General features: G+C 42.3%; 1 protein-coding gene across 1 annotated transcript in view; it reads left to right on the top strand.

Moving 5' to 3' along the window:
• lingo3b (leucine rich repeat and Ig domain containing 3b) overlaps positions 1-19,196 on the top strand; it is a 40,820-nt gene extending 21,624 nt beyond the window's left edge. The window contains exons 2-4 of the mRNA XM_005721164.1: positions 14,504-15,113; positions 15,870-16,613; positions 16,757-19,196. Of these exons, the coding sequence (XP_005721221.1) occupies positions 14,559-15,113; positions 15,870-16,613; positions 16,757-17,326 (1,869 nt within the window). The 5' untranslated portion in view covers positions 14,504-14,558 and the 3' untranslated portion in view covers positions 17,327-19,196. The remainder of the gene's footprint in view (positions 1-14,503; positions 15,114-15,869; positions 16,614-16,756) is intronic.
• The last annotated feature ends 1,856 nt before the right edge of the window (positions 19,197-21,052 follow it).

The raw sequence follows: 21,052 nt of genomic DNA, 5'->3' as shown, positions 1-21,052 counted from the left end.
GAGAGAGAGAGAGAGAGAGAGAGAGAGAGAGCATGCTGTGTGTGTTTTTCATGTGTCTGCGTTCTCAGTATGTGTAGCCATGTGCTCAGGTTTGAGCCAGAAAAAAGCAGGTCGAAACACCGCGGGGTGTGAGAATCATCAGAATAGCTACAGCTAATTAAATGTGCCATGCCTTTGAGTAAAACAAAAAGATCCATGTTCACTAAAAGTGAGCACTGGCTGAAATGCTTTTTGTTTTCAAAGCATTTCATTTTTGATGAGACAGAAGACCAGAAGAACATTTAACCTCTTCTGTCCCAGTAACCAGTTGATGGCTAATAATCATTCACTTACATTTTAAATTAGCTTCACTATTCCAGTGTTCTAATAATGTGAAATTAGAACTGAGTGTTCTAATCTCCAGATTTCCTATGACTACATATTTTAAACAAATTTTAAAAGTTTATATACATTATTACAATGGTCCAGCAGTAGACTGGGATGTGGGATTTGCTTATCTTTGCATGACATTATCACATGAATGAAAATGTCACACAGGATAATTTTTCTAGTTTTTAAATAACAATGAAGGTCAGATCCACTGAGGAATATCGTGTTTTAAGTTTTGCCTGTACCAAAAATATGTGATACTAGAATTTGTTTGCTTACGATTCTTCAGTGGATTTGTTGACAGCGAGCGTATAGATGTTAAATGCGGCTCATTCTGGGCAAAACAGGGAGATCCACAGCAAAGTAAAAACTTTAACTCAAAGCTGAGCCAAAAACAAACAAATCTGTGGGTGTTTCCATAGGACATGTGGCACAAACAAAGGATAAGTGCAACGCAATTAAATGAAAACAAAGATGGATGCGTGAAAGACACCAGCTGTTCAGGTTGGCGGAGAGAGAGAAAGCAAGATAGAAAGAGAGACACCTTGGGAGGAAAACTTTTTTAGACCCTTAAACAGATGAAGACATTCCTCTGTGATGACGAGGCATAGATAATTACCTGAAAGGAGGAAACAGAAGGCAGGCCAAACAAGGACCCCAGGCCATCACATAAAATATAACTGTATTATTACAAAAGTTATTAAAACTTATGAATGAATGTTTTTCACGTAGAGCACAAAGGGTTTCATCCCCAACCTGTTTTTCTTTTCTTTCTCTTGTTTTGACTTTAGACACATTGACTTCAGATGAACAACAACGCACGACATATTACGCAGTATATGTATGTCTTCATCAGTCTTTCACATCATTCTGGAGGAATTTTGACCCACATTTATTAACAAGAATTCATTGAGGTTTGCAGCATTTATTTGTTCACAGGTCTCTTAAGGTCCCGCCACAGCATTTCAGTCTGTTAGGGTTCCTTGCCCCATCGCCTCTCGCTTTCTCACTCTTTCTCTCACCCCTCACTCTCTCACTCTGTCTCTCGCGCCTCGCTACTGTTCCTCGCTCTGTCTCACTCTGTTCACTGGGTTTCGTCAGTCTGCGTCTCAGTGTGTGTACCCCCATACTTCCTGCTTTACTTTGATAGTCTCCTGCGGGTGCGTGTCATGTTCAGTTTTGGGTCTTCCGGTCTCGTCTGTTAGATTGTTGCCAGCTGTGTTCCCCAGGTGTTTCCTCTCTGCCCTGATTCCCTCTCATGTATTTATTGTCCGTGTTTCCCTCCATGTTTTTCTCCAAAATCTGGGTCTGTGTATTTTGGCCAGATATCTCCACTTTGATCAGATCTGTCTGAAGGACATTGTTCCAGAAGTTTTGTGGTTAGTTTTGTTGCAAATTTATAAAGCTAAGCACTTTCTCTGAACATTGTATGGTCTGACCGTTGGGTGAATTTGCTGGTACATCCTCTCCTGGGAATATCTGAAACTATCTTAATGGTTAGCCACATCTGAATAAGCTTTCTCACTGCAGAATGATGAACTTCAAATTGTCTGGAAATGGCCTTATAAACCCTGCCAGATTGATGTATTTCCTCAGTGGGATCCTAGTAAGACAACTGAATCATCCAGACCTACAAATGTCTAAACCATTTGCTTTTATTGACATGCTCACACTTGAAGTGGATTTTTACTTAGTTAGGTACTAGGTGGGTGCTTTTTCTTATTGCACATACTATACATACAGCTCTTAAGGGAACACACAAGCTATCAAAATGTTGATTTGTGACACCAGGACTCTTAAATTATTATTTTTCCCCTCAACAAATTACACAATGTATGTCAGTTAAGATTTTTAACTGGAATATTTCATTCATCAAGATTTAATGAAAGGCAACAGATGGGACACAACAGGTCTGCAGATGAATTCATAGACGTTTGTTCTACTTTAGCAGAGAACAAACAGCATCTGAAGTGATTCACAGGATGCTGCGGTGTTTTGTTTTTCCCTTTAATCCCAGCCTCCCTGTGTGTATATTTATCACAGTTGTCAAACAGGACTGTCTTCAGCTTTCAGATTACAGACAGAAAGCGAGAGAGGAAACAAAGGCAGAGGAAGAAAATGAGATGGAAACACTGTGTATGTGTGTGTGTCTGTATATGTGTATATATGTGTGTGTGTGTGTGTGTGTGTTTGCAAGAAGGATTCCAGTTTAATCTATTTTAGGTGCATGAGGGATTTCACAGAATGGCTGCTGCGAAAGCCGAGATGCCGAGAAATATTTAGCGCTTGCTTTCGGCTATGAATACTTTCAACCAATTTTCATTCTTTACGATTTTCAGTTATTACTGTAATCTGACCGACTAGACTCGATCAGCTGCAACACAAGGAGTGTCATCTGTTTCAGAGGGTTGATTTATCATGAAGTACCTACAGAGTTTCAGGTCTCGTCTGCAGCCAGTGCACAGTAAATAATTACAGCAGAAAGAACTGATGCTCACATATAATCACTTCAGGGGATTGAAACCTGCCCACACTCTCTCTCTGTCGCACACACTCACACACACACACACATTCACACACACACTTCATTGATGTTTATCATAGTCTGGTTGATCTGTACTGAGCAGTTCGCTTACTACAGCAAAAAGAAAAATAACAAAGCCAGCAATGAGTGGGAGCAAAGGGAACAAAGTATCATGAGACATCAAAGAGGTGGGTTTTCACAATATGCATGTTCACAGGGACACTTTACATACAGCAATTACTTGTTAAGTTGCAACAAGAACTGCAAAACAACTGCACCTCAGAAACTGACTTGACTGGAAAAAAATAAGCGAGATGTGCAGAGACCTGTGAAACCAATAAGAAAATTACCTCCTGATTCTCGTCCTTTACTCAGATCAGAAGGTGTCCTCTCTGAAATAGACGTATCCACTTAACATTTGAAGATTTCTTGATCGCTTATAGTCAAAAATACAGTAAAAACACATTCGTTTGATCTGTATGTGAAGTGTTGTTACTCTGGGATCAGATCAATAGAAGTTAATATTGAGAAATATTAATTTTCTCTTAATACTGAGTAATGTACACATACAACATATGCATATATTAAGGAGTGATTCAGATTAATTTCAGCTGTTTTCAGTGTATGATTTCTCCTGTCTGCTCAACAGAATAGAAATAGACTTACAAAATCACTCAGTGTATTAATAAATCACATACATACTGTTTGCATACAGATCTAAGAGAACTGGAGCTCAGGTTAATATTCAGGTCATGGTTATTTACTATTAAACCAATAAAACATGTGAATAGTAGGCTGGGTGGTTTGTTTTTCTACTGCTCAGTAGGTTGGTTGGTTGGCCAGGTGATTGGTCTGTTATTTTGGTTGTTGAGTCGATCAGTCAGTCATTTGGTTGGTAGTCTGCTAGCCTTGGGTCTACTGTCAGCAATTACTAATAACTAGTCCATACCAGTACTACAGTAAAATTTTGTCTGTGACATTAGTGTTAGGTGGTTAGGCATTACAGTGTATCATGCATAATTACATTTTTGTGGATATAAATTACATGCTCTTGTTGTTTAATGAAAACTATACAATGCTTTTCTAACATGTTATATGTGCATAAACTCTACAAATGAGTCATTTTAGCCTGTTGGTTTGTGGTTGCTAGGAAACGTAGAAATTGTAATGAAAATTGTATGCAAAAGTTTGAAAAAGAAGAGCTTTATCCATACATCTGTCTGCTTCCCAGGTGTTTGGTGGCTGATCCAAGCTTGCACGACTTCCACTTTTCAATACTAACAAGCTCATTGTGACATCACTAGTCTAGTCCAATCATCTTTCTGCCCACCTTCTTCATGCCAATCAACCTCCACTCTCTAAGCTTTAAATCTCACTGCGCATGTGTCACTCTCCCTGGCAGACACTTTTGTGCATCCCACCTACTCCCCATTTCCACCTCTCTCATGTTACTGAGGTTCCATCCAAGCCTACATCTTCATCTCCACCACCAGCGTCTAGACATATGGGTCCTGCACTAATCCCTGTCACAGCTGGGATTCCCTTCGGCTGTGATGGGCAATCGGAGTCTAATCAGCAAATCAACATGATGACCAAAGACTGAAAGTCAGTGAGATTTGACGGCCAACCACAATAAACATGATGAGTGAATTGCTTCTGATGTACCTGTCTGCCAGTTGCAGAGCATAAATCTGGCAGAAATTAAAACTTTAAGATATTTTTATATAATACCTGGATGTGTAGCTGAAAACAGATCTGTACCAAAAGCTCACATTAAATAACTTCAAATCTGACATCTCCTAAAACCCGAAAACACCCCACCTCCAGTCGTGATGACTTTTTTTTTTAAACCATTTTACTTAGTATTCAGGTGAAAGAAAGCCAAGCTACCATACCACGGTACTTCTGTGGCTATTTGCTGACTAATTGACATTATGTCAGCATATTTTATGGATTGGCTGCATGTGACTAATCACTTTAAGCACCTCCTGTTGCAGCGAGTGAAACTGATACACACTAAAGCTATCACTGTCACAGCATTTGCCAGTCTGACTCCCTGCTGTGTGCATCACCCCTCACTAAGGTCTCAGTGCTGCTCAAGTTCAAAGTGAAAGCATACACAGACACACACTCGTACTCACACAGATGAAACGACCTTTTGGGCTCATTCCCTTCTAATCCATTTAGCGTTACCTTCTGCCCACACACCAACACAGACAGCTCCTGTCTGAAATCAGGGACATTTATGGTGTTGGCATTTGGTGTGTGTGTGCATATATATGTGTGTGTAGTCTTTTTTTTAACAAACAGTTGTTGCAACATTTAGATTATTTCTGGCGTGATGAAAGTAAATTTTTTTTTTGAAGACGCTGTTTGAGAGCTGGAAGAGATTCTCCTCTTAATAAACAAACAGCACATATATTTTTATTTGTTTATTTCTTGTCTTGTGGGGTTTTAGCTCCGCTTGTTTTAGCTTTGTTTGTTCTGTTGTTGTTGTTCCTCTGTGGCTGTCAGGCATTGTTCTCGATGCAGTGCGCTGGCTTTCTGTTTCTCTGTGATCGAGGCAGACTTTGATGCAGTTAAACAACTGAGGCAAAGGTTCCGCTTTCTTAGTTCATGACACTTTTTTTGCTAACTAACTAACTCTCAGCATCAGTTGCTGTCTCGCTTTGTAGTGCTTGTCAAGAAAGAAACAGAGGTGGAATCTGAGAGAAGTCACAGAGATCTGTGAAGTATTTTGGGGATCGCCTGGTTAGAGGGGAAACAATACAGTAGAATACTGTGAGTCAGAAAGCATCTTTCATTTCATGAAACATCATCCACAGTATGAGGAGACAGTCATCAGCACAGGGTGATGATACGCGAGGTGTGCTGTACACGTCTCACCGTGCTGCATTGTCAGGAGTATATGATAGGATTTAGACTGACAGTGCAGATATGTTACTTTACATCCACAGCTCAACAGCATGAGCATGATGGTTAGTGCAACACTGAGACTCAGGGCAAACAAGGGTTTTCAGAGGGGTTTTCAAAACAGGGCATTTCAATGCAGTGTAAAATAGAAATGTAAACAGAATGTAATCATTTGCAAATCATGTAAACCCCTAAATTCATTTAAAAAGAACCGTAGAAAATTGCATGCTAATTTTAAATGTGATCAAAGTAAAATGTTTTTAAAAAATGAGACAGGGTCATGTTTACCACCGTGTTGCGTCACTTTTTTTTCAGACCACCTCTCTGTAACGGCCTCAAAATTGAGGAGAATAATTCCTGGTAGTTAAAAACTGGAAAAAAAAAATCTCTGAGCTGCATTTGGTGTCATGTGTTTCTAGTGGGTGGCAGGTCTGGACCGCACACTGGTTTAACCTGTTAGCAGTCGGACGTACCGCCCACGGTACATTGGATGGTTTAGGGGACTAATTGGACTGCTAAGGGGTTAAAGTGAAGCAATGATGTTGTAATGTGTGCAGAATGTGGTTTGATAGGGTCTTGGTGAAATAGGCAAGGCCCTCTCTGATAACTGCCTACATAGAAGAATATCCAAATTCATATTGCACTGGGACCTCAGGTCTAGCTAGCCTTACACTGGCCACCTTTATTAGCTGGAAGAGCGATGAGCTTATGCAATGGCGTCTCAACAATTCACAAGAATTGCTGCTCATCCCACAGTGTCAGTCTGATTTTTGTGAAACCTGCACAGAATGATCACCTAATGGGTCTCAATGGGTCTCTTTTCTCAAGGTCAAGCTCATATTTGCTGGTCAGATTTATCATAATTATGACTGTTTGTGAACCTCCTTGACTTTAATTCGAATTAGTTTGTAAAGTTCAGTCAACTTTTCACCTGCTTGCTGCACATCACACATTACAATAACCTGTAAATTGTGAAGGATCATGAAGCAGATGAGCTCCTACGTCATTGAGAATCTGGTTTTAGAGATTCATGGAAAGACTTTTTACCTTGAGCCATTTCAGTGTGTGATATTTGGTTGAGGACTGCAACCTGTGATGGTATGATTGAGGGAAGTTGTTTAGCCCCTTTCTTGTTTTCATTGTGTCTTCCATATCTTGTACAGTCTTGATTCAAGATGCAGATGTAGCAACATTATTTCTGCCCGTAATTCAAACTTGTGCCTAGTAGATTCCTGAAAGTGAGCAAGTGAGTGCATCTCAGGCTGAATATGAGCTAGATCTTATATATAGCAATGTGTAGTCCATTTAAACATTACAGCTGCAGTCGAGTCAAAGGTTTTTGTCTTTGGCTCTAATCAGCTGAAGGTCAAAGCAGACTGCATGTCAGTCTCGATCAGTCCAAACTCGCAGACTCTGTGACTCAGAGTACTTCAAGAACGGCGATGATATGGTAGTGTGGCACAGAGCACCATCATGAGTATCATCTCTTTATGCAAACTCAAACAACTGCAGTGTCCTTCACGTTGCATTCTGCAGCTCAGTGAAGTGCAGCTTGGAAAATGTTCTGTTTTTACAGACGCTTTGGGAGCTTTGGTTTATGGTCACAGTGTTGCCGTCACTGGATGTTGCAGACAAATGACTGAAAACTTTGAAGATGTTGATCTAGTTACTACATTGTGTGTGTTCCTGTGTACTTCCTCTGTTTTACTTTTCTTCCGCTTCATATTTTATATGTGTGCATTCCCACTGCAGCTTTGTTCCTCTCATCACTGTGGGGATCCTGTACTGTGAGCCTCTTCCTCTGGCTTTTCCTCTTTGTTTTTTTCTTTACCCGCCCTAATTATATTTTGATTTCAGTTTTCCTTTGTGGTCATTTAGGATTTAAGTTTGGGTGTTGTTTTTGTTTTTTCTCTTTCTGCAATGCAGTCAGGGAGTTGTTGATCCTTCAGGAGCTCTAACTTTGATGACGAGCAGCACAAAAACACTTAATTTGACGTTTTAGGCTTACTTATATTGACTTGCATTAGTTAATATTCACTGTAGATCACAATAATGTGGCAAAACAGAGATTTGTCTGACTCTCATCTTCATTAAAATGCCCCCTTACTTTCCTTTCTTCTTTGGCACTGGGTGCAACCCCACAAGACCTGCTAAACTCTATTCCACATTTGACTTGGGCTTAAAATGGAGTGACTAAGCACAGATTTAATATTGGACTTATAGCTACTTAGCAATGGAAAGTACAAACTGTCAGCTTTCCTCTGATATATAAAAACTTGTCAAGTTAGCGACTCGGTTTGTTTGCAGGAATAAAATGTAAAAGCTTTCTCTAATAACATGCTGACTGCTTGACTGCACCTCCATCACGAAAGCTAAAGTGTGATTTTATTTTTGAGAGGTCTTTATTATGTGTGTGTGTGTGTGTGTGTGTGTGTGTGTGTGAGAGAGAGAGAGAGAGAGAGAGAGAGAGAGCGAGAAAGCTGAGGAAGAAGGGACACTAAAGAAGGGATATTGGGGAGAGGAGCTCTACGCTCTGCCGGCCAAATATAAAGGCTTGTAAAGGCTACCAGTCAACATGCATGACCTATTTACGGTCAGGCACACTGCCACACAAATACAAATGCACACCAAACCACAATGATGTTATTTTCCCTGCAGTTATTTGGGAAGAGTCATAGCTGGACTGGCCATTGGGCATACGGGCATTTGACCGGTGGGCCGATGGTGATTGTTCGTTTTTATGGGCCAATGATTTTTTTTTTTTTTTGGTAACGGTATAAACAATGAAAGGTGGTGGATTGGCCAGATGCTGGGAGACGTGTAAAAATAACTCAGTTGTTTGGTGGTGGCATCGCGGAGCTTCCACAGATTCAGTAACATTAGCAAGTGGTGGAGGCCAGCAGGTGGATGAGAGAAAGGGGAGGCAGGAGGAGGAGAGACCCGAGGCGGCCGCCGGTCCGAGTGCCAGGTGAACTGCTCTTCAGGTAAGAAGTTATGACCTGCAGTCTATCTGGGTCAGATATAAACCAAGTTTAGGTGCAGTTTATTTTCGTTGTGCTGACTTTTTACAGTCAGTTACAATAACTCCTACTGCTACTAGCTAGCATGACGGCGTTTCGGCTGGGTGGGTGCTGTGATGTTACTGATAGTGAACTTTATTTTATTCATAAGGTTAGTTAGTAGAGTTTCCAATGGCTCCTTAAAAATGGCTTTTCCTATAATACCTGGGGGGCCGGTCTCTAGGCCGATTTTTTTTGTCCCAGTCCAGCCCTGGGAAGAGTGTGTGGTGTTTATAATCAGACTAACCTGACTGTATAAAGCAGGTGAAACAACCGGTGTCTGAAACATCTGGCTGTGGTCATCAGTGTCTTGCCTGTGCAGTGGCTGAGAAAGAATGTTGCTCCAAAACATCTGCTCATTAGGTCAGCCATCAAATTTTAGTTATTTTTAGCTTCTGGGCTGTTTCTCCTTCCATTCTTCTTTTTTTTTTCTCCTTGGACAGCTGGCCTGTGACTCTATCTTCCTCGCTGGCTACAACTGTGGGATTTGCCCCTGTTGTTACCATAACATCTGGAAGATGATCATTTGCAGGTTGTATGGCAGCTTTAGGGACTCCTGTTGTGACTTCCGTGCAGGTCCACTGTCCAGGTGCAGGATAAGATGTAAGACTGAGCTTTTAAACTTTGAGGGACAGGCTGCTAATCTAAAAGAAAGCAACTAAAGCAACAACATATAAAAATGTTCTTTCAGTATGTGGCCTGGGAGTCAGAGTCAAGGTGTGTATTTATCACCTGCTCATGAGATGATGCGTAGAGCACTGGGCCTATGTGTCTGATAGAGAGTGTGTGTGTTAAGGAAGCCAAGTCTGTCCTTGAGTCAAGCAGTAAGGACCTTGTCTGCCTTGACGATGTAAGCTCAGTGATTCATACTGTGACTCTGCCACTGACCCGTAGGATGACTCTCATGGGGGTGCGGAGACAGGCTGCATCCATCACAATGCCAAAGAGCTGGGCAAGATGTACACTAACACACACATGGAGACACTGGATACACTGAGTGAAGAGTTTATAGTCGTGCAGCGGGCTATGTATGGGAACAGCTGTCTGCCCAGCAACCATGCCCATGCAGGCCCACAGTGGGTAGCTGTGAGGCTGTGTGGGCAACCTGCATCTATTCCACATGGGATCAAAATGGGCTCACGGCAGTTTTGCCCTATGGGGTGCTCTGTGTTTTTTTTGTGTGCAAACCCTGTCCAAACCCAAACTCTATGTTCGTATTTTTGTCCTTTCTGCTCTCAAGAGGGAATTCTGTGGGTAGCCCACTATAGGCTGTCTATCCGGTTGTTCAGTCTGACGTCACTAGCCGTGTCTGGGTCTAAACTCTGCTGCAGGTCCATATATCAAACGATCACTATGGCATTACTGAGAGTTGAAAAACTGTCTAAAGTCTTTCATCTTTAATAAAATGATCAGTGTTCTGCTCTACCAGGTGTAACAATTGAGTTTAACATCCAGGCATCCATGAAAACGGAATTTATGACATTTAACGGAGTTAGAAGTTAGCATGAAGTTAGCTCGCTAGCTTCTATCTAAATACAATATAGCATGTCCTGACTGCGGGGTTTTGGAAACAAATTAAAACGTACAGCTCTGTTATCACTTCCAGCATAAATGAAGACAGAAAACTAAACAGCAGTGACGTTTGTAGGGTTACTGAAGTTGGGCTAGCTGGTATATAATGATGTGCTACGTGACCGCTAGCGACACAGCTATGTTAGCATAATATAAACAAGCTAACTTTTTTTCCACTCGATAAAAGTTAACGTGAGTGTTCTCGGTGGTCAGGAACAAATGTAATCGCATGGCAGGATGCTGTAAAAGGACCAAACTTCAGCCAGGAGAACAACTGAGATAATCCATCCACAATACGAGGTTAGTCATTCATATACTGCTGCATGGGCTGGGCTGTAGTTACATCCTAAGGTTTTAAAAACTGAGCTTAAATAAATGATTAGCGGTAATAAAAGCCGAGGGAGGTCAACAGTGATCACTGACTGTTTTAGGAGCTTTTTGAGATCAAATAGAAGAAAATACATAACATTAAACATGTTAACAACACAAAAGCCATATTAAACGCAGACTACTTTAGACCCGGAAGTAGGATTCGTCGCGTCACGTCACTGAACAACCGGATAGAAAACACATATAGGGCCTAAATAGGATATCCCATGTGGGGTCTGTATGTTAGGAAACACAAGACAGGGAAATGTGACAACTGTGGAGAAATAGTGTCAGAATTATGAGGCTGAGATAAGACAGCTGATTCAAAACATCAGTAAATTCTGGTATCAGAGAATATTCAAATTTCTTAAACATACTAACATGTTATGCAGAGGATTTGAGTGGAGGGCTGGTTGGTTGGTTGGTTTTTAGTGAGATGATCTATAGTGTAGTAGTTTACATACTTGCCTATAAGCAATAAATCCCATGGGAGAAAGCACAAATCTGCAGGGGGCTGCATCTAAAGGGCATCGGGTGTAAAACTCTGCTAAATGAAGCATGCAGATATACCTGTTGTGGTGACCCCGTTTTTTTTAAATGAGCAGCTGATAGTTGTTTTCCTTAATGTTTTAAAATACATTCTGGTCCACACTCCACACCAGTTGGTATCGCTAATATACCATGGCATTAGCTCTCCACTGTGGGGTCTAGGTGGGGCCCCAGTAGGGTAGTTGTGGGTACGCTCCCTATAATATGCCCCATTGTGGGCCTCTCTTTGCTTAGTGTGGGCAACCCACACTGTTGGATATCCCACTGGGACCTGTCTGGGCCCCATAGTGCAGAGCCCAGATGTGACCTATATTTCACGTTGGTACTGGGGCTCGTGTGTCTGCCCACAGTAGCCCCACACAGGCTCCCAGGGCACATCTTCGCTAGATGTGTCAGAATTTTAACTCAAAAGGTTTTTTTACAGGCAAATGTTCAACATCTTAACAATAACGTGCCAAAATCTTAACATTTTTTAAATGAGCATTAAATCACAAGTACTGAACTATGTTCTGTGTAACCTTTTATAAACCTTTTATAGAACATCCTCGGGGGACCATGAATGCCAATTTACATTTTCAAGATATTTTGATTTTAAAAAAGGAAACAAAGAATGTTGTCTTTCATCCTGACAGCAGTCAGACTGTATAATCCACACATACAATAGATACCTGCAAAGATGTACTTGTGTGTATTATCACTCCCACTACACCTTTTCCAAATATGAAAAATTCTCTGTGGGTGTATTTACTCTATATAGAGACAATTTGTGAATGGTAGAAATAACTCTTGTATAGTTTTTTGCCTTTTTTTTTATTTGTGCACTTTGTCCGTCTGTGTTGAGCTAGCATGTGCTTCCTGTGTTTGTGTGGGTTCTCTCTTAGTCCACAGAGTCCAAAGACATGCAGTTAGTGAGGTCACATTGACTGGTAATTCTAAATTGCTCATAGGTGTGAATCTCAGTGTGAATGGTTGTCAGTCTCGCTGTGTTAGCCCTGTAACAGACTGGCAACCTGTCCCGGGTGTACCCCACCTCTCGCCCTATGCTAGCTAGAATAGGCTCCAACATCCCAGCTGAAAAAATGGATGGATTTTTATTTTTTTATTTCTTGCTGACACTTGTGCTGTTGTAACAGTGTGGGATTAATAAAGTCTGTGTCCCTGCCCACCAGTCTCTAGGCCTGTGTGATTAAGGGTTAAAGATGTAAATTCTTTGACTTGCAGCAAAATAGTGACCAAAAGCACTACTTTTTAACTTCGCGGTTCCTTTAAAATTTCATGTTTCATTTCATGTTATTTGGATGATAGTTGATGGGATGCAGTCTAAATCTTTAGCAGGGTAAAAGGTGCAAGAAGGAGAAAAATCATCAGTGTTTCCACAACAGTCACCATGAAGACACGAGGACACAGAACCTGATGTGCGATTTAATCTCATTATTTCAGGACTTTGATAGAATTTTGCTAGTTTTTCTGATCTCTCTGTTTTTCTCCTGGGCACTATTCCACCGAGTTTGCCGCTCTGTTGTTGTGGTCATGGTGAGTTGCTGATGGTTGACAGTGCGAGGCCGAGTTGCTGCTGAGAAGTGGGTCAGTCTGTTTCTGCACAGCAGCTTCTCTGTGTTTTGAGTTTTGTCTCCCAGCGAAAGGAGAGATTGTGCCAGATTTCTACCAGATTGTTCAGATATGGGATCTGTAAACACAGTGTTTTCCAGGCCTGTCAAAAATTGAAGGACTTATCCACCTTGAGGCTTAGTAGATGAGACAGAATCTCTGGAGGATTTTTTTTTCCTACAGCTTGAGTTTGTGTGATTGTGTGTGAAAATACGAGTATGTGCATATGTGTGCATAGAATTTGTCAGCTGTCATTTATATTTAGCTTAAATCCCATTTCATCCTGTTTGATCCCATTGATGCCAATGCATCGAAACAGTCGGATATGATTAGGCGTTTTAGAGGCTTTTTTCCTGTAAGAAATTTGAAGCAACGGCCTCATCGACAAAAAGAGAGAGCCTACCAACTTTTGGCTCTTTTAACTGTTTGGCTGGCCCTCTGAAAACTGCCCATTACGCACAAACCAACCCATATATTATTAATCTGTTCAGCTCTGCCTTCCTCCTCTGCCAGCATCCAAGTGCATTTTAACATGAAACAGCATCAGAGTGCATTTTAACATGATACTCCCTGGTGGTGATGATATATTCTCTCTCATATCCATTGAATCTGAAAAATAAACAAACAGTTTAACATTTGGGGGTTTCTGGTCAGTAGTTGTTGTTTGAGAGAAGAAAAAAAACTTTCTTCTAGCCAAACTTTCTTTTTAAATGGCATCTTCCTCAAGTATGAAACTTCTGCTAGCTGGATGGACACAGAGCCGTGTTCCAGATCCAATGCCAGGTGCTCTTTGACTGTCTTCATGTTGAAAACAGTGTGTGGGAGAGATGACCGGCTGCCTGAAGGAATGCTAAAGCACAAATGATTCATCTCTTTTTCCCTCAAAGCATTTTTAATTCATACCCAGCAAAATGTCAAACTTGCATCCAAGCGTACCTGTTCGAATGCATGCAATGGCTCAAACACCTATTCCTCGTCACAGCGTGCATGGTTTCCACACACACTGTGATTATTAAGGAGCTCCATCTTTGTTTATGCACGGTGATTATAATAAATTCATTGTGTTTGTCAAACTGGAGCAGACAGCCTCGTTGCTGGAAGGAGAACGGAGGAGATGCAAGATGCATGAATTCAGCTGAAGCAAGAAGCTCCCTCTCATGGCTCCAGGCGTCCCGGTTCTCCAGCTGAAACCACAGATAAATTAGTGAAAAGACAAATCTTCTAAACTATCTTAAAGCGCTCCTTGTTCCTGTGACGGGATCTCATCTGCGATGTTTAAGTGCTGTGTCACGAAATGCCCCAAATCTCCGCAGTAAATTCTCAACTCCTTTACTTAAACTGCTGGAGACATTGATAATTTACAACATTGTGGATTTAGGCCTGTCTTAATGAGGTTGGGAGCTGATAGGTTATATTATAGGCTCCATCTTCTTACATCCTCTTTCCCTTCTTCATCACATATTTATTCTGTCCTTGTTTTCTATTTCTCCCTTCACTTCTTTTCTGTAACTCCTGTTTTTCCCTTTGTCTCGTCTTGCAGGTGTCTGGCGCACTCACCCTGCCTGTAACAGGCGAGGAGTCAGAGGACCAGGGCCATGACTGGCTTTCCTGGCCATGGTGGGCGTGCCTTAGTGCCATGGCCGAAGCTGTGGCGATGGGTCCTGGCGACTTCACTGGTTACCATGATAACCTTGACACTGCCAGGGAACAGCCACGCCTGTCCGCCACGGTGCGAGTGTTCAGCCCAGCTAAGGTCAGTGTCGTGCCAGCGACGGCGGCTCACCAACATCCCAGAGGGCATTCCTACAGAGACGCGGCTCCTAGACCTCAGCAAGAACCGGCTCCGCTGGGTGCAGGCGGGAGACCTGGCACCGTACCCACGACTGGAGGAAGTGGACTTCAGTGAGAACCTCATCTCCACGTTAGAACCGAATGCCTTCTCCACCCTCCAGAGTCTTAAAGTGCTGAAGTTAAGGGGGAACCAGTTGAAGTTGGTGCCCATGGGAGCCTTTGCCAAGCTTGGCAATCTTACCAGCCTAGACCTTAGTGAGAACAAGATGGTGATTTTATTGGACTACACCTTCCAGGACCTGAAAAGTCTAAAACACTTGGAGGTCGGAGACAATGACCTGGTTTATATATCCCACAAGGTAAGCTCTTAAGCATCTGGCCAGTAGTGAACTGAGCTTATTGATGAAATGGGAAATGGATACAATAATTTGCACTTTATTTTTAAAAAATCCTGGTGTGACATTTTGGAAAAGTCTATTCGTTTTCCGGCATAGATAAAAACACTGATACCAGTTACACAGCATCCATGTAACACATTTCCAGCTTCCCCATGAATAAGTAAAAAAGCACTCAGCTCAGTGTTTGGTTTGTTACTTAGACTACACTTAGAAGAAACCAAACACATCTGAATATTTTTTTTCTGTGTCAAAAAATAAAATGATAAATTGAAATATTGTTTTACTGTTATACTGCAATACTTACAATAACAGCAGCACACATTCAAATGGAGTGTGTAAAAAATGATTCTGTTACTTTTATTTGAATGTATTGTTTCTAATTACGTATTAAGAGATTAAGGCACTATTAAAACACAAAGACCTCAGAGAAAACCAGAAAAATGTCTCAGCACTTTTAAAACTCGTCATAATCGGAGCTGGTTGCTATGGCCACAAATCTGATATTTTCCTTTGAGAATGATTATGAAATATTAAAAATTAAACGAGTCCTTTTCTTGGCATGTACCTCACATACAGTAGCAACAACAAAAATGTGTTCTGGTGAAATACTGAACCAAGTTTTGTCTGTTTGTCTTACTTAAACATAAATAAATATATATGTATATGTATAAGCAAACAGTGATTCCCAGATTCCCATTATGTTTTTCTTATTTCCAGGCATTCTCAGGTCTGCTGGGGTTGGAGGACCTCACAATAGAGCGCTGCAACCTGACATCCATCTCTGGTCAGACGCTGTCCTACCTCCGCAGCCTGGTCACTCTTCGCCTTCGCCACCTCAGCATCACTGCCCTGGAGGACCAGAACTTTCGCAAGCTGTCAAACTTGCGGGGTTTGGATATCGACCACTGGCCGTACTTGGAGTACATTTCCCCTCTCAGTTTTCAGGGCCTGGACCTCCACTGGCTCTCCATCACCAACACCAACATCACTTCTGTCCCCTCGTCCTCCTTTAAGAACCTTGCCCACCTCACCCACCTTAACCTGTCCTACAACCCCATCACCACATTAGAGCCTTGGGCCTTCAAAGACTTGCTGAGGCTGAAGGAGCTCATCATGGTAAGCACAGGTTTGATGACGGTGGAGCCCCATGCCCTCGGAGGCCTCCGACAGATCCGCGTGCTCAACTTCTCCTCAAACGACCTGCAGACACTGGAAGAGGGCTCCTTCCATTCTGTCAACAGTCTGGAGACCCTCAGAGTGGACGGGAACCCCCTGATGTGTGACTGCCGTCTGTTGTGGATCCTGCAAAGACGCAAGACCCTCAACTTTGACGGCAGAGTGCCGGTGTGTGCGGGGCCGGTGGAGGTGCAAGGCGTAAGCCTCAGCTCCTTCACCGATTCTGCACTCTTCGATCACTTCACATGCCAGAAGCCTAAGATACGCAACCGAAAACTGCAGCAGGTAATGAATGGTGATGAGTTTGTTAAACTTTCTACAACCATAAACAAGGTTGTTTTAAGGTTTTAAAATATTCCTACATATAGATATCTGCTGTGCTTTTTTAAACTTGTGCATTTATTCATCCACTCACTCTTTTTCTCCAGATGATCGCTCGTGAAGGCCAACCGGTGAGTTTTCTGTGTCGAGCCGAAGGAGACCCTCCCCCTTCTATTGTCTGGATTTCCCCACAGCGCAGGCGCATCACAACTAAGAGTTCAGGGCGCATTATAGTTCACCCAAGTGGCACCCTGGAGATCCGCTACGCCCAGCTCACTGACAGTGGGACATACATCTGCATAGCCAGTAACGCCGGAGGCAATGACACCTACTTTGCCACACTCACGGTGCGTGGCCAACCGCTGGATGCCGCCTCAGCCTTCTTTCTCAACCGCTCACTGTACAGCAGCGAGTTCTTCAACGACACAAATCTAAACAGCACACGCGTTTTCCTCAAGTTCACCTTTGACCTGACCACCATCTTGGTCTCCACGGCAATGGGCTGCATCACGTTCCTCGGGGTTGTCCTCTTCTGTTTCCTGCTGTTGTTCGTGTGGAGCCGGGGACGCGGACAACGCAGGAACAACTTCACAGTGGAGTACTCCTTCCGGAAATCTGAACCCGTCACTGGAAGCTCTTCAGGAGGGACCAGGAAGTTTAACATGAAAATGATATGAAACAACGCAGCCAGGGGTCCCTCGGGGGAGGCATGAGCACGTCCCATAAACGTGTTTGACGCACGCAAACGCACACAGCCTCTGACTCGCAAAGAAGCTTGACAGCACAAGTCCCTGTCCGTGGCTCCACTCATTCGAGCGCCCACATCAAAACCGGAGCCACTTCTCAATTTGGTCTGATTTGTGACCCTGATCTCTCAGCAGTTTTATTCAGCTTGTGGTCAAAATTTGCTTAAATTATACCTTAAGGAGTGCTAGCTACTTGTCATTTATGCTTAATAGGCACAGAAGAAAGAAAATATAGGTGATAAGATGTAAATTGGCACGATCACTGGCCTGTGGAACAGTGATAGTCCTGTTTCTCATTTATTTTAATGAGAAATGATAAGGTTTCCTTTTTAATTTCAATTTCTCTCTTTTTTGTAGAGTCAGGGATTTGAAAAGAAATTCAGTACAGAGAGCTTCTGTCCATTAATCACTCTCTCTAAAGCCTGCCGTGCTGCTAATCATGCATGTAGCTTTAAGCTGTAAGTTTGTACCACTCATAAAAACACATAGCTTTGAAAGACAGTTAAATATGTTTTTCTATTTATTCAGACCACCGCTGAGGAGTAAGGATAACAAAGAGCAAAACGTTTTATGAATATTATCATATGGCCTTTGCTTTTATGCACAAAAGCTGAAAAATAATAAGAAAAAAAATCTGGCTTTTTCTTCTTTGTGAGCTTTGTGAGGTTTTACAACATTAGCTGTGTGAGTTTGGGACGAGCGCACCGGCTGAGAGTTGCTGTAGCTGCCTGTGGCCCGGTGGGTTTGGTTTGAAAGTCGTGCCCACCGATCACAGGCCACCACTGTAACCATGCCAACCAACACAGGAGGGACCGGGATGGTGGCCACAAGAGGGTTGCTGGGTAGAAGAGGCAGGTGACTTCTGCTCCCTCTGCCCTGCATCCTGTTCGTGCTCTTCTTCAACATGAGAGGGTCAACCTGCCTCCTGCCCCTCGTCCCTGCTGTGTTGGTGGACACCCAACCCTACCAGCGCTGCCAGGGGGGAGCAGCCTGGCGAGTTGGTTCATACCTAGAGGCAGACAGAGGACACACGGGCCCACTAGGAGGTGTTCACATTAACACACATTAACACCCTCATCCTACGAGTGGAAGGCGGCACACGTACAGCCCCTTTTCTCAGGAAAAGTGAAATAACTAGCCTACAGAGTGAGAATGGTTATGCATATTTACTCTGATAAACTGTAAAACATTCCAGCAATACTTTATGTGGAGCCATAAAGCTAAAAGTCCATTCTCTGAGAGAGAAGTGATGTGAATTCGTGAGTGTATAAGCTAAGCCATAGTTGTGTAGGTTGTATTTTTATACAGTAGTGTGTGCATGATTCAGTTATATAATTATTGCCACTGCCATCCTACAAGCTGTCGCAATGATCACAAGACCATCTGCTGTCACCGGGCTTGCATAAAGTTTCACCTCATAACACGCACACACGCACGCACGTGCTCAGAGGAGATAGAACCACATTGAGGTGATTTTTTCTGATAGGAACAACACTCAGTGACACACGGACCAATAAAAATCCACAAATCACAAAGTGCAGCACTCGCTGCTCTCTGTCTGTCTCTCAGAGGGCCGGTGTGCGAATGTCTCTGCCCCCCTAGCCCAGTGCTTCCCCCCCTCCTCACCCACATCCCCCACACACCCCCACTGGGTCCTCCTTTGGGAGGGGTCCCTGGCTGGAGACCGAGGATTTAAAATGTAAATGAAGTCGTGTAACCCTACCCACGCCATGTGCATCGTATAGTGGAGAGTAGTACTGTGGTTTTAAAAATGGAAAAAAAGACTAAAAAGACAAAAAAAAAATTGTTTTTAAGTGTTCTGTTTGTCCTTCAATTTCTTTTCTTTTTCTTTTTTTCAGTTGTTGTTCTCTGTGACCTTTTGGCTGTTTAATGTTCTTCGTCCTCCATGTGGGATTGTCCTCTTCTCAACACCTCATGCAGTAGCACCCTTTCAGATCTCAAGGTGCACGTAAGCCTAAAGCAGGCAGAGCGTTAAGTTCATTCACAGCTGAGATTTGATCTAAAGCTGTTCTGTGGAGAAGAAAAAAATGTTTGCAAGTTAACAGATGAAACTGATAGTTGCTAGTTACTAAAAGCTGTGAAATTAAAACTTTACACACTAATCATGGATTTACCATAGACTGTAAAACACAGCCTGATTCACTCATCCTGATGACAGCTTTGGCTTATTGAATACTCGAATTTGACATTTTAGCTGCTGCCATTTTTTTTAATGGACATGTCCATACATCACACTGTAATAATAAATGTGATGTTAACTTTAGTTACATGAAAACTGAGCAGCTCACACACTGCAGTGTCTTTTAATACAACCAAATCCTGAATGAGAACAAATTAGAGGTGCGCCGATCGATCAGCTGGGGACAGGAATCGACGGATTTTCAGCAGTGACCGGCCAATGAGCCTCATGTGTGTGCGTTTCAGTATGCACAACATGTGCACAGCAGCATAGGCAAATAAGCAAAGCTCACCAAAGTTAAACGCAGGGGAGGAACACCCCAAAAACTTTTGTAATGACAGACCTAATCAGATACTTAAATCACCAAGCTGAACATTAATATTTTAAAGAAACTAACAATGGAAAAGTGGATATAGCTAAAGCTATCCAGAGCCCAGAGAGCCTCGGTATGAGCAATGGATCGAAGCCACAAAAAAAGGAGGAAGAGAAATGGGCTGGTGTCCTGTTATGTGGTGAAATCCTGTTAATATTTATATATATATATATAATGATGATTAAAAATAATAATAATAAAATAACTAAAAAGAACAAAACATTTTTTTCCTGTGGTGAGGTAAATATGTCTATTTACATATAGCTATCACTGCTAATGTCCCTGCCTCTGAAGAGAACCTTAAAGTAATGGAAAATATGTTAAAGCTAAATGTTGTTTCATAGAATTTAAAAAGAAAACAAATAAATAAAACCATAGTAGACTATAGATAAGCGGAAGAGGATGGAAGAATGGATATAGCAATAACAAAAGGCCAAAAGATTAGTTAGATTAGAAAAATAGCTGCTATTTACACATGTCAGGGGTAGCAGAGGGTCTAACGGTGCTTTATATAGCAACTTAATGGTTTGAAAATCATTTCCCCCAGGTAAGAGACACCCTCAGACTCCTTTGCGAGTTAAATCTTGCAAACTCCATTTTTGTCGCTTGTAACGAATGATGAAACCACAGCCTCTCTGTCAGAATGAATAACTGAACAGCTCTTAAAGATTCATGAGGCCGAACAAGAATAGATGAACAAATTAGCCTGTTTTTTTTTTAAACAGTGTCTTTGATAGGGTCTGCAGCCATTTTGGCTCTGGTGGTGTTGAGAACAGGATGTTGCCTTCGTGGATATCTCTTCTCCCTCAGCCCTTCCTTCTGTGTTTCCATCCCCCGGTACTTCTCAGTGCAAACTTAGGTTTAGATGACCGTGAGAATGTGCGTAGCGATTGTGGATGGTGTTATTGTGTAAACATCGATTTCAAATTGTAAGCGTAGATGAAGGTGTGTTTTCATTTTTTGACCTTCTTCTCCTTCTTCCCTCTTTACCGTCCTCGTGGCCCCCTCTCCCGTCCCCCGCCCCCGTCTTCTTTCTTCATCTCCTCGTTGTCCCTGTTCACAGTATTAGGCTGGAATATGGTTG

This window comes from Pundamilia nyererei, unplaced genomic scaffold (genome assembly GCF_000239375.1).
Source record: "Pundamilia nyererei isolate P.nyererei 1_Seehausen unplaced genomic scaffold, PunNye1.0 scaffold00004, whole genome shotgun sequence".
In the NCBI taxonomy this organism is placed as follows: Eukaryota; Metazoa; Chordata; class Actinopteri; order Cichliformes; family Cichlidae; genus Pundamilia; species Pundamilia nyererei.
The sequence above is the reverse complement of the archived record's forward strand: the minus strand, read 5'-3'. Positions and strand labels throughout refer to the sequence as shown.